At 42.9% G+C, this 13,102-nt stretch overlaps 1 protein-coding gene across 1 annotated transcript in view; it reads right to left on the bottom strand.

The window, feature by feature from the left end:
* The window catches only part of CA8 (carbonic anhydrase 8), a 37,909-nt gene extending 29,924 nt beyond the window's left edge, over positions 1 to 7,985 (bottom strand). The window contains exons 1-3 of the mRNA XM_072851256.1: positions 7,907 to 7,985; positions 7,317 to 7,508; positions 3,327 to 3,451 (exon numbers count right to left, since the gene is read on the bottom strand). Of these exons, the coding sequence (XP_072707357.1) occupies positions 3,327 to 3,451; positions 7,317 to 7,508; positions 7,907 to 7,985 (396 nt within the window). The remainder of the gene's footprint in view (positions 1 to 3,326; positions 3,452 to 7,316; positions 7,509 to 7,906) is intronic.
* Between the last annotated feature and the right edge of the window lie 5,117 nt (positions 7,986 to 13,102).

Genomic DNA, 13,102 nt, shown 5'->3' with positions numbered 1-13,102 from the left:
TACATAAGGTTAGTAGTCTAACCTATTTCACCCCATGAACCTGTATATCCTAACCACATGCAAAGGCCCCAGCTGTCTAGGAAGAAATAACACATTTTTGCACTAAGAGACAGAGGATATTACCCAACTAATAGAGGATATTGCCTAATTTCTATAACAGCCATTATGGTATCAAAGGTGAAGAGACTAAGGAAGTAACTGAAGAGTGCTCTTCCAGACTTTGAAAAATAACACTCTTTTTTAAAGTCATCCTTTACAAAGATCATTACACTGATAATCTGAAGCTGTTCCACAACTATTTGGTCCAATGTAATAAGATAAAGCCCTACAGCCTTCAGTCCTAAAAAAAGACTGCTGCTCCAGTCAATAAATAGTCTTAGCTAGTAATCTCAGATAGATTTCTTCAAACTCAAAGTTGGTTTCTGTAAAACTGCTTGAGGTTTATAATAGTGTAATGGAGTATATAATCCAGTCCTAGTTAGTTGTGTTGTTAAACTTAAACCAAGCACTTATATTTTCATACTACTGCTTTATCCCCTTGACTTGTCTTCCCCCTGCAAAGAGAGGGAAATTTAAAATCCTTATAATTTGCTTCGTAAATAATTTCTAGTTTCTTAGGAAAACGTCCTACTAGATTTGCTCCACTGGCAGACGATCCAAACTTATGCACTTGGTGCTCAACATATTTCTAGGCATGCATTTGTGCACAAACAACTGCTGGTTTATTTTGTATTTAGTACAGGATGAAAGCATAAACTATACCAGACTGCTTGTATAGAGCCAAAATAGGTACCCATCGCTGTTTGTAACTAACAAACAGAGTGAAAATTAAGCCCCATATGCATTCAGAATATGGTGATTTCCAACAACTGTATAAACCAATGCTAATCTAAAAGTTAAGTAATTAAGATTTCCTGGTCCCTTGATCAAAATTATTGTTCTCCACAAACAAAATCAGATGGGGCAATCCCTGGAATGTAAACAGAAAATCTTCCATTCCGGAGTCTCAGGTGTACTACTTCCTAAACGTTTATAGTGGTCACAAGCACCTGTTCTATTATTGCTCGAGTATAATATTTGATTTGGACAATTTGAGATGGATTTAATATAGCAGCTCTTCGTGCATATAGCAGAAGGAAATGCAGCTCATCTGTCGAACAAACTGCCCTGCACTTTCTTGCAACATGGGGCAGAAGATGATGAACTGACTCAGCCAATACACCTGTGTGCAACTGACCTTGGGTACGACAAGCTATGCTGTCATTTTCTGCCCAAAGAATTAATCTGCATAAGGATCTGTTTGCAAAACTAAACATTCACACTGTATTTAAAGTGTATTACGAGTCAATTTTTTTCTGCTACAGAATTTTTGCATCAGTAATTACTTCTTGGAGATCAGAGTCTAGCTGAAAGCTGCTTAGATGCAAGAGACAGGATAACACCAGCTTGCTCACCTCCAGGTGATGTTCTTCAACTGTGCCACAATTGTGTTTGTGCTGCTGCCATGCTGCTTTTGAAGTAGGTGAAGAATGAAATCCCTTCATGACTGATTAAGTTTGTTGTTTTGCATCTCTGGGTCAAGTATATTTTTCTCTGGACTGATTTGGAGTAGAGAATTCTGGGGTTTCTGCAAATTATCAATAGACTGTTCCCACATACCACCAAGACTGTTTGTGAAGTGATCCTTAACAAACAAGGAGACAGGAGACCCTGATAGACTCCCAACTACAGTTCTTGACATAGTTCACGTCAGTGTTTCTTGATCACCACATGCCGGATCAGCCTTGCGCGCTAAGAAAAGCACTAAGCAGAGATGTTTCATAATGAACAAGCTATTTCCTGCCTCAGGGGAACACTGCAGTATCCTGAAGGTCTTACTGCCCATATAAATCATGTTGTATATATTGTGCCAGGTAACCAGGATGCAGAGGTGATTCCTCTGCTTTCCCTTCCGTTGATAAGTCTTCCCCATTCAAGTAATTCTCCTGCATTGCCAGGATCGGCCTGAAATCAACCTGCAAAGAGGATCTACGTGTAGATGTGGCACTTAGGAACATGGTTTAGTGGTGGACTTGGCGGTGTTAGGTCTACAGTTGGACTCGATGATCTTGAAGGTCTTTTCCAGCCTAAATGATTCTATGATCTGCCTCAACTCAACCTGCAAAGCCCCTGTGAGTGACTTCATATATGGGGTTTTTTGATGGACCAGTGCAAAATAGCAAACAGCAGACGTACAACTCTTAAAGAAAGTACCTGAACAACCCTAAGAATTAGATTGATGGTGTAAGTCCACAAGCTTTTTACACTTAGCTCAGCAGTAGTTGCTCTAATACTTTTTATATCCTTTTCCATAAAGCAGTTCTATTCCAGTAGTCTGGCACTCATTAATATAACGCTACAATAACAAATTTCCTAGCACTGAACAACACAAAGAAAAAGGAAACAGCATTTCAGGCTCGTGAGGGATTATGATAGATAAATAAGGCAAAAAATAACTCAAAGAACTCTGAAAAAATCTTGAGTTTCTTTAAAAGCAATAGTGCACAACAAATGAAATAAAAGATGCAAAGCTGAAGTCACCAAACATCAGGGTTGGTATCTGTTAAAACTAGTCTTGCAGCCCAGGGTCTAAGGGATACTCCGAGCCACTCCTTGACAAGTGTAAGCAATGGGACAGTGGGGAGTGAAGTAATATGATGAACAGCTGCTGGAGGGCAGGAGAAATAGGTCCCAGCATTTTGGGTTGCCTAGGAGCCCAAACTGACACCCCATGAACAGCTGAATTTTTTCAGACTGCATTATCACTTCGCTTGTGTTTCAAAATTTTGTAATTCACTGAGATATTACAGAACATACCCAAGAATATCACATAATCTTCAACTTTCAGGTGCATAAAGCTATTTCAGGAACAAATTGCTCTACACTTACTCCAAATTTACCTAAGTTGTTACTATTCACCATGGAAATATTTCCGGTGGCTAATTCTCCCCATCTGTAGCCATTAGTCAAGGTGACATAGGAAGTGTTGAAACAGCAGATCTTGTTAGAACACTAATATTATTAAGACAGGAGTTAATAATTCTGCAAGTTAACTTTATGACCAATTAATCATACAATGTGATGAGTGCTGGAGGCATTCTATTCCAGATGCATATCCTAATTTACCTGCACTAAAGCACACCTCAGCCAGATACCTTTCTGGTTGAAATATAAAGCAATAAAATGCTGAGCTAAAAGAAACTCTCTTTTGAACTACCAGGAATTTAGGCTATGAAATAAAATCTTTTGCATTTAGCGGGTGTTATGCAATGTGGTGTCACTCTTACCTCCATGGGAAAGGCCTTAAAATTAACCGTGTGTTCAGAACCACGCTGGTTTTCTCTCCCCCAGTGAAATCGAACATCGTGTAGTTCAAACTCATGTCCTCGAGGTAACGGCCCCCCTATTAACACTGGGAAAGAAGACAAACATTAAGGAACTCGGCTTTCGAAGCAGACAAGCCACTGAATATATTCTCCAAATACAATGGGGAGATTGTTGCAAGCTTCTTTATTATCAGCGGTACTAGAGAGTAGAAGAGTAAAGTTGACAGACTTGACATCTTTACCTTTGAAGTACCGTGCAGGTACAGAACGCAAATTCAGGCAGTTACGAACAACAGTGAAATTGCTGTCATGCAGCACTCTTTGTTTTATGAGGCAGAACAGCTGGTCATAACCCAAAATAAAAACATTGTACCTTTATGAGTCAGAAGAGTGAATATGTTTATTGCTCTTATCAAGACAGTGTGCTCTAAACAGATGGCGGGCGTTCTGAATTGAACTGGTAACTACCTCCAACTTGTCCAAATGCTTAATCTCCATCACCTATATTTGCTATGAGTCACAGAAACTGATAGAAAACTTTCAATTGCCAATATTTTGCTAGGTAAAGGTGTTCAGTCATATACCACCTGTCAGGCTTCTGAGACACAGAATGCCTCCATATCCAAATATAATCAAACCTACCCACAGGAGCAACAACGTACCTCATTTACTGAAAAACAGCTTCTAGGCAGCCATGGCTTTTTTTTACTTCAGTTTTTTAAACATCTGGAATTTCTTAAAAGCATCTGTCCACAATTGCAACATACACAAAAAAAAGTTATATAGTAGTTTGATACTTTTGCATTAATAGAGACTTCCACCATAAGTAGTGAAAGCAAGCAGTTGTACTTTGTGAGGCCCAATCTATTTTGGAATTAATCAATGGAAACATTTTGCCCAGGGATTTCTGAATCTGCTTCAGATCAAATATTACTCCACAAGCTGTAGGTAACTTCCCACTGAAATCATTGAATATTGGCTTCTAGGCAGGGCTGGATTTTACTTAAAGGCATTCACAGTCTTCCCCAGAATCCACTACATTCTAGCTTACGTTTCATAGACTTTGAATGAATCTTTTACAATCTCTGATAATTGATAAGGATTATTTAATTGTATAACCTACAGCTTTAGGGAATTAAAGTTCCATAATATAAAGTTATTTTGACATGCAAACTAAATGGCCTTAGTTTGGAGCACAAGACATAGTGTAATACTAAAACATAATTTAGCAATTGAATCATATTGCAACTGTACAAACACAAAAACAAAAGTACAAAACTATAAAAAACCTGAAAGGCAAACTGATTAGTTATGGTTTTCATAAGCAATTACATTGGATAAAAAAGTAAAATATTACTAAATATTATTTACTATTCTAAAATGAAATGTCCTAAATGTACTTATAGATTCAAATTTGCTTCTTAAACTTGCTTTATCTACATTCTATTTATACCTATATCCTTTAGGGAAAATCTACAAATCTGGTGAACATTGAAGTGTTTAGGGAATCTGGACAAGTAAAAAGAAATGTGATACTCGATTAGCACTATTTCTTTGGAAAATTGAGCATTTTCTCTGTTTTAAAATATTGCTCCTAGAGAAAGTGTAACTAGAACAAATGTTCTCTATATGATGTAGTTCTGGATCTCCAGGAGCTTCAAAGAGTTTATTTCTGAGGCTTAAGTTATAACATTGATCCCATGATAAAAGTATTTCGATGCATGAAGCATGTTTATCTTTCCTTTGCCTTTCATCAAATCTTGATCCTTGTCAATGCATGAAACATGTTTAACTTCGCTCTGCCTTTCAGCAATTTTTGATCCTCATTAGAAAATGATTCTGAAACCATCATCCACTGTGCAATCCACTGCTGGCTTAAGAGAAGTCTCTCTGTTAGTAGGATATCCTCTAAAGCATTTTTCAATATACAATTCCACTACACAGTTGGTCATGCCTCTTCCACCTAATGCGTAACACATGTACAATGATGAAACTGGAAGCAGCCTGTGAAAATGTTTGCAATTAAATAATGAGAAGGATTTGAGAATTCCAAATGGACCGCCTGTCCTGAATTAAAGGATAAAATCAATCACCAGTAATGACAAATTCATTTTTAATATGTACCTTAATCAGTTTACTTTTTTCCACAAAGAAGTTTTTCTTTGACTCTTAACATTACAGTAGATGAGGATCTCTTGCACATTAATTGGACAGTTTCAAAAGCATTTAGTGCCCAACAGTTCCCATTAAAATAATCTGGTTAAATGGATTTGTCATCAGAGATCCCCTGTGAGGAAAAGAAGCTGCAGGAGTTTCCACAATCCCTGAAAATTGGCCAGAATACTAGGTCAAACACAGCTTATTAACTCTCTTCTCCTCTTGGTAGGGATAACAAACATTGTCTTCCCCCTCCCAAAAATGGAAAAATTATCCCCAGTTTACAAATGGAGAATGGGAAATTACGTAACTTGAAATCTAAGGAAAAGCTGAAACTAAAACAAGACTTCCTAAATCATAATTCCATACCTCAGTCACAAACTTTTATTCTATTTCACATTTTCTTATATTTCAAGACTCATCGGTCTGGCATCACACTGCATTCAAGTTTAAAAAGAAGTTCTTCCCTCCTCCTACATCTCCAATGGTTTTGCACATGCATTTAGGTGTGTTGGTCCCATCTTATTAACTATTGCTACTAAGTTACAAACTGCCCTTGGGAAAGGTAGGGTTGAAGGAGCTGCATTTTGGCATGCAAGTGATGTCGTTTGCGGTCACTCTCGCTTCCTCCACAAATTGAAGAACCTTCCTGACCCTGCAGAGAGAACCTTACTCCTTGGGAAAAGAGCTCTGCTTCTGATGAAGGCAGTAAAACTGACTGGAAGTACAAAATTTCTATTATATTGCAAATCTGCAAAATTCTGTGGAAAGAAATGTTCTGTGTTGCAATAATACATGGCATTTATCATGGAACAGAAATTATAAAGGAAAGCATCGTTATTAAAATAACAAACCCTTCCTTTTTAAAAAATTCAGTGTAAAACTGAACTGAGTCCCTCACTCTCAGCACAGCTGTAGGTCCCAGGACTACTGGGATCTCAGAAGGAAACAAAAGTTGGAATGTCTCAGGGTTTGACAATGTTCAGCTGTTTAAATGCCCCCCAAAGGCTGTTACTAGCTAAGATTGGTTAGAACAACTTGGATGCTCTTTCAAACACATGGTAAGAACTACCACAGTGCTGGAAAGCACAATGGACTTTTTTTCTCCCAACTTTCTTGACAGTTGTCTCCTTCATACAGAATAGTTTACCCAGATGAAAGGTCTGAATGAGATACTGCAATTTCACTTAAGTTGGATTTGTTTCTTTTATTATTTGCTTCTAATTCTTATTTGATAAATGACACCAAAAAACCCTTTAAGAAATGAGGACTGCTTTGCTACCTGCTCTTCATCAATACCGTAAGCATGTATAACTGGAGTATCTATCTTAAGCTACCCAATTCTGTAGTTAGTATTCAGAACCCACTCGAATTAATGGAAAAAGCTCTTTTAACTTACATGGTCTTCGGACCACGGACAAATTTTGCCAGCTGTACAAAACAGTTTGGCATCACACTGCCTTAGCAATAGTCTGGACTGCTTCTGAATGCAGACAGCTGTTAATGCCAGTGAATTAGATGACACCACCACAAGAGGAAACTGTGGACATGCTCTGAAGCAATCTGACTGACCATCCAGTTTGGCACTGAAACTTGCAGCTCCCACTGCAAAGCTTGCTCCTTTTCCTACTGAAGTCAACAGCAACGCTCTTACCGGCCGCAGTCCATGCCGAAGGAGCACAACCGCTCGCTGCTGGCAGCAGCTGCTGTTCCTGTGCTCGGGGATACAGGTACAGCGAGCCTTAAGGCAACACAAGCTTTAGCGGGGAAAGCGAAGGCCGTGTTTCAGCATACCTGATTTTGACTTCAGGGCAATCTGAATTGAATGCCCGTCGTTGATCACTTCACAGTCACGACACACTACGTAGTTTGGCGACAAACGCACTTCTAGGAGCGAGGGGTCATATTTAGCTTCTCTCGAGTTCAAGTTAATAGGCGACTGGTACTCCCCGTTAGCATCAGGAAAAATCAGCCCCCACTCCACTCCTGAGACACAAGGAAAACCCGTTACGGGGAGACCCGGCACGCTGCCCTGCACGGCGGCTTCCCGGGCCAGCCAGACCCTCCCTGCCCTCACCGACCGCCTCGCCGCTGCCCACCGGCGCGGGAAGCGGGGGGCTGCCCGCGGCACCTCGGCCCGCCGGCCCCGGCCACCGCTCCCGGGCGGCCCCGCGGCCGCCGCCGCCCCGCGCTGCTCTCCCGCCGGCGGTGACGGACCTGCCGCCCGCTGCGGGCCGGCGCTGCCCCGCTCCCCGCGGCTCGGGGCGGCCGGGGAGCGATTTTCCCCCCGCTCCGCCACTGAAATCCTCCCACCGCCGCCTCCTCCTCCTCCTCCCCCGGCCGCGGCGAAAGTTTCTCCCCGCCAGAGCCGCCGCCCGCCTCACCTTCCTCGTAGCCCCACTCCGGAGCCTCCTCCCGGCGCGGGAAGGGCTCGGCGCCCTCGATCAGGCTCCTGTCAGCCATGGGCGGGCGCCCTGCGAGCGGCCCCGGCTCCCGTCGGCCGGGCGCTGCCTGTGCGTGTGCGTGAGTGTGTGTGAGGGGCGAGGCGGGCTGGCGGCGCTCCGCGCCGTGCCTCGGCCCTCCCTCCGCCCTCCCGCCCCCGCCGCCGGCTTCGTCGTGTGGCGGGGCAGGGGCAGCCGGCGGAGCGGAGAGAGGGGACCGGGCCGCCGCGGGAGCCGCAGCCCAGGCTGGCGTCGCCCGTGGGCCGCTGCTCCCCTGTCCTCCCTGCGTCTTCCTCGCCTTCCCCTGCAGGCTGTTCTCCTCGCCTGGGTGGGTGGGTGGGTGCGTGGGTGTCCCCACAGCTCCCGCTGCCCCTCGAGCTGGGCACAGGCGGTCTGTGCGCCCGGGGACACCCGGGCAGAGCAACTTCGACCAGGGGAAGGGCAAAGCCCTGCCCCTGGGGAGGAACAACCCAGACACTGGGGCCACCAGGCTGGAAAGCAGCTTGGCAGAAAAGGACCTGGGGCTCCTGGTGGGCGCCAGGTTGGACATGAGCCAGCAATGTGCCCTTGCCGCAAAGAAGGTGAATGATATCTTGGGCTGCATTAGGCAAAGCAATGCCAGCAGGTCGAGGGAGGTGATCCTGCCCCTCTACTCAGCACTCGTGAGGCCACACCTGGGGTGCTGGGTCCAGTTCTGGGCTCCCCAGTATAGGAGAGACATGGACATATTGGAGAGATTTCAGCGAAGGGTCACAAAGATGGTTAAGGGACTGGAGCATCTCTCCTGTGAGGAAAGGCTGGGACTGTTCAGCCTGCAGAAGAGCAGGCTCAGGCGGATCTCATCAATGTGTACAAATACCTGAAGGGAAGATGCCAAGAGGATGGAGCCAGGCTCTTTTCTGTGGTGCCCAGTGACAGGACCAGAAGCAATGGGCACAAACTGAAACACGGGAGGTTCCCTCTGAACGTCAGGAAACACTTTCTACTGTTAGAGTGACTAAACCCTGGCACAGGTTGCCCAGGGAGGCTGTGGAGTCTCCATCCCTGGAGATACTCATCTGAACACGGCCCTGGGGAACTTGCTCTGTGTGGCTGTGCTTGAGCAGGGGATTTGGACAAGGTGATCTCCGGGAGTCCCTTCCAATCTCAGCCATTCTGTGATTCCGTGGTTCCTCCTCACCCCACAGCACTGCGTCCCTCCTATGGAAGGATGGAGGCCCTCAGTGAGGATAAGGAAGCCACTGAATAAGCAAGGGAGGCCAGCTCTGTCCCTTCTGTTCTGAAGGAGGGTTGAGGCCTCCATACTCTTTACAGTGATCCCTTCATTTAGGCCACATCCAGGAGTGTGGCTTCAACTCCTCCTGCAGAACATACAGCATGTAGGGTTTGAGGAAAGTCTCTCCCCAATACGAGGATGCCTCAATTCAAGGATATGAAAGGACTCTTCCTTCTCCTTTGCCAACAGCCATGTATGGACCTAGAGAACATTCATTCTGTCAAGGGGAAAAAGGACAGAAGGGACCTCTGTAACAGAGGTCTCCCCTAGGCAGTGGCCCAAACACTTGCATCAGTGACAGCAAGGGAAATGGGAACCCAGCACTGACAGTCTGCAATCCCTGACAGCAACTAGGAAAGGTAACAGAGGCAGTCAAATAGACTTGCTATAATGGTAAGTGGAAGTGGCCTTTGCTTACCGTCCTTGGCCATTTAAAGACAGTGACCAGACCTCCCTGCATTCTGGTATCCCAAGAGGATAACATCCTGATCCTGTGCTGTTGATCCACAAGGTTTGACCTAGGTGTGGACCTCATTGTGCTTCAGTGTTCCCCAACCCAGCAGCAGTACCTCTGATTCCTGTGCAGGGCTGACATGGGAGCAGAAATTATCATCAGTGTGAAAGTGAGATGGAAGAAGGACTGAGCTGGAATTTCATTAATGAAACAAGAGAGTACTGGTTCATGAGCTGCGTGCAAGGTGAAAAGAAAATAGGACAAAAGAAGTAGAATGTACTGGGTTGGGGTTTTTTCAAGATCAGAACAGAAACACAAGTTTCCTTCTGCAGGATCATTAGTTACTATCTTCACTATTGATGGTTGAAAGGAATATATACTACCCAAACAAACTATAACCGTGGTGCAGCTTATTGAGGCAAAAAACAAACAGACACTTTTCCTCATATAGTGAGCACCTGACATCAGTACAAACAGAAAAATTGGATTTTTCAACATGAGTTTTAGTCACATGAAATATCATGTCGCATATGCATATCCGTCTCGCACACCAAACTGGCTTTATTGGTTGTTAAGTTTTATCCCCTAATCACTTCTTAAACACACACTAGTTGTTTCTGTTAATGTCAGTTCCTTTGAATCATTGCTCAACCACATGGGGAAAAAACAAACATTCCCCTAAATCATCACTGATTCTGGTCCATCTGACTGGAAATTCGTTTTCCTCTTCAAACAGAGGAAAACAGCATGTTGAAAAAAACAGTCCTAGGAGGCTGGGTTCATTCCCTTGCTCCGTGAAGCACAGCACTTCATTCATGCCCTCTATTAAGTCCTTTCCTGCAGTAGCTTTCCTGTGGGACGTCTGTTCTAGAATTTCACACTTATGAGGGGCAACATTATCAAACCTGCGAGTTCCTGTTTTGCAATAAATACTTTTCATGGCTTTCTGTAGTTTTCATGGCTTCCATTCATAACTGACCTTAAGAACTAAGCTACTTATACTTGTTGCCCTTCTTTTTAACCTTTCCTTTCTTTCCATATCTCTCTGCAAAATTAGGCATAGCAGGTAAGCCTTAGTGAATAGTTGGCATTTCTTTATTCCCATATGTCTGCTGAGTTGTTTTCTGTGAAAATATCCTATTTCTTCCATAATATCTGTCAGGCATAGCATGATCTAATTAGCAGATTAGATTCCACTGAAGATTCCTATGACTTCTTTAATGGTGAAGTATGTAAGTAACAAAGGAGTTCAAGGGTATGTCTCCACAATGAAATGGAGCATGGGACAGAGCCCTCACATTTAACTCCAACCACAAATGGGGATATTGACCTGACCGATCTCTGCACAAACCAACTCACTAAGTTATGGACCCAGATTCAAGTAAAAGGATTGAGACAATCAGATGGAGACAGCGGCGTGATCTAAGCCTTGTTCAAGATCAGTGGGATTTGGTCTCCTTTAATCATGTAGGCACTCTTCAAAGTGTTGTGCTCTGTCAGTCCATTTTTGTTCCTGTGTATAGTATACTGACCGTGCCCTATGCACTGCCCTTTGCCACACATTGATCTACTGTGCAATCATCTAGAAACACTCACTGTTGTAGCGTTATGTTACCTGATACAGTTTTTCCAAGGCATCCGCTTCCACTTTACAGTTCTTTCCTCTTTAATTAAGTGTGCTCTTTGTGGGGATCACATGGTTTATGCCAGCCATCTGTGTTCCATCTCTCTCTTAAACTGACCTTATATCAATCTTCAGAAACTTTATTATTACTAGACATCTAAAGTTTAAGTTTGCATAGAAGCTCCCAATAGTTGACTTTACTATGAAAAGATGTTCAATATAATACACATAAATACACTCTTTATTCTGTAACAATGCATTGCTTGTGGTGTTTGCTACATTGGCTCAGCATACTGAAAAATCTGTAGGGAGACATAGTTATGGCCCTCAAGCTAGTACCAAATTGATGGGTGAAAAGTAGAAGCCCAGCCAACGTGACCTTCATAAGTGACATGGCACCTCACCAGCAGAAGCAGGAGCAGGGCACCTCTCTCCTGAATCCCACTTCAGCTTTTGATTCTGTGGAACATGCTGACTTCTTGTTTAACTGGAATTAATGATCACACCCTTTGATGATACCAGGAAAAAAATCTCAGGCACAGATCCAGGGCTTAACAGTTCCTCTTTGAACTCAGAGGACAGTAGTTCAGAAGCAGCGGAGTCTCTGACATTCCCTTTTGTCAAATGAGAAATGACATTTTGAAACATGTTTGGTATAATACTTAATCCTGGTGAGATTGCAAACAACTGTTCTTGTATTTCCTATATCTAGATATACTTATTATTATTTGTTATACAGTTACTGATTTTTTTCAAAAGACAATATACCTTCCCTAAACGCCTTAAAATGTATACACTGGGAAAACCAGGCCTGAACTAAAATTCTGCATCCAAACACTTTGAAATTTGGATGCATAAATTGTCATTAATGACTAGCAACCTTTTTTTAAGAGGTTACATTTCAACAACTGCACTTATTGCTTTCACCACTCTGAAAGGGAGAGTCCAGTGAGGAGAACTGTACAGGTTACTAAGAAATCTGTAGGAAAGAGAAAAGCAGAATTACATACAAGTTATTTTAAACTATACATTCCTACCTGCAGGATTCTTTGCAGGCCACAGAGCTGACAGTTATTTCTCTGATTCGAGGGATGAGAAATTCAGACTGTGAGATGATCATATTTCCTTTATTATTCACTTTTTTCTTCATTACCTTGCTGCCAGCATAGAGTAGTTGAGGGCACGCAGGGCTTAATATCATGATAAGGAGAGAAATGTTCTGTGGGATATTAGAGTATTCCATTTGGGGAAATTTAGAGTCCATTTATGCTTCTGTAAGCCAGATCTCAGTTCTTGCCAAGGTGTCCTGAAAGAAAAGGCAATGTCCATACAGCAACACAGGCAACTGAAGGGATCAGGAGCATCTAGCTTTTTCAGTGAACAGGGCTTCCTATTTTGCTTCCTGTGTTGGACTATGAGGTTGGCCAGTAATCATCTCTCACGTGGTCTCGTTTCTATCTTTATTTCTTGCCAGGTTACTCTCTCAAATAAGTTTGATTCTTTTCCAAATTTAGAAGTGTAAGCAGAAAGTTTCTGCCTTTGACCATTAAAGCGCAAGCTTATATACAACAAAACTGAGAATATCTCCGCATATTTTAAAAGGAACTAGTTCATTACAAGGAATAATATTCCAGTATTCCTGGAATAATATTATTTGCCTATCATTTTTTTCTGCAGCTGAAGTAATGTGTTACAAAAAGGAAAAGGAAGGTCAGGTAGTATAAATAGTCCAGGATGAAAAGGTAAAGAGAGACCATTTTCAATAAAGGGACCATTTATAGCAAA

The sequence above is a fragment of the Ciconia boyciana genome, chromosome 2 (assembly GCF_034638445.1).
Source record: "Ciconia boyciana chromosome 2, ASM3463844v1, whole genome shotgun sequence".
Classification (NCBI taxonomy): domain Eukaryota; kingdom Metazoa; phylum Chordata; class Aves; order Ciconiiformes; family Ciconiidae; genus Ciconia; species Ciconia boyciana.
Note: the sequence above shows the minus strand (reverse complement) of the source record. Positions and strands in the feature narration are given on the sequence as shown.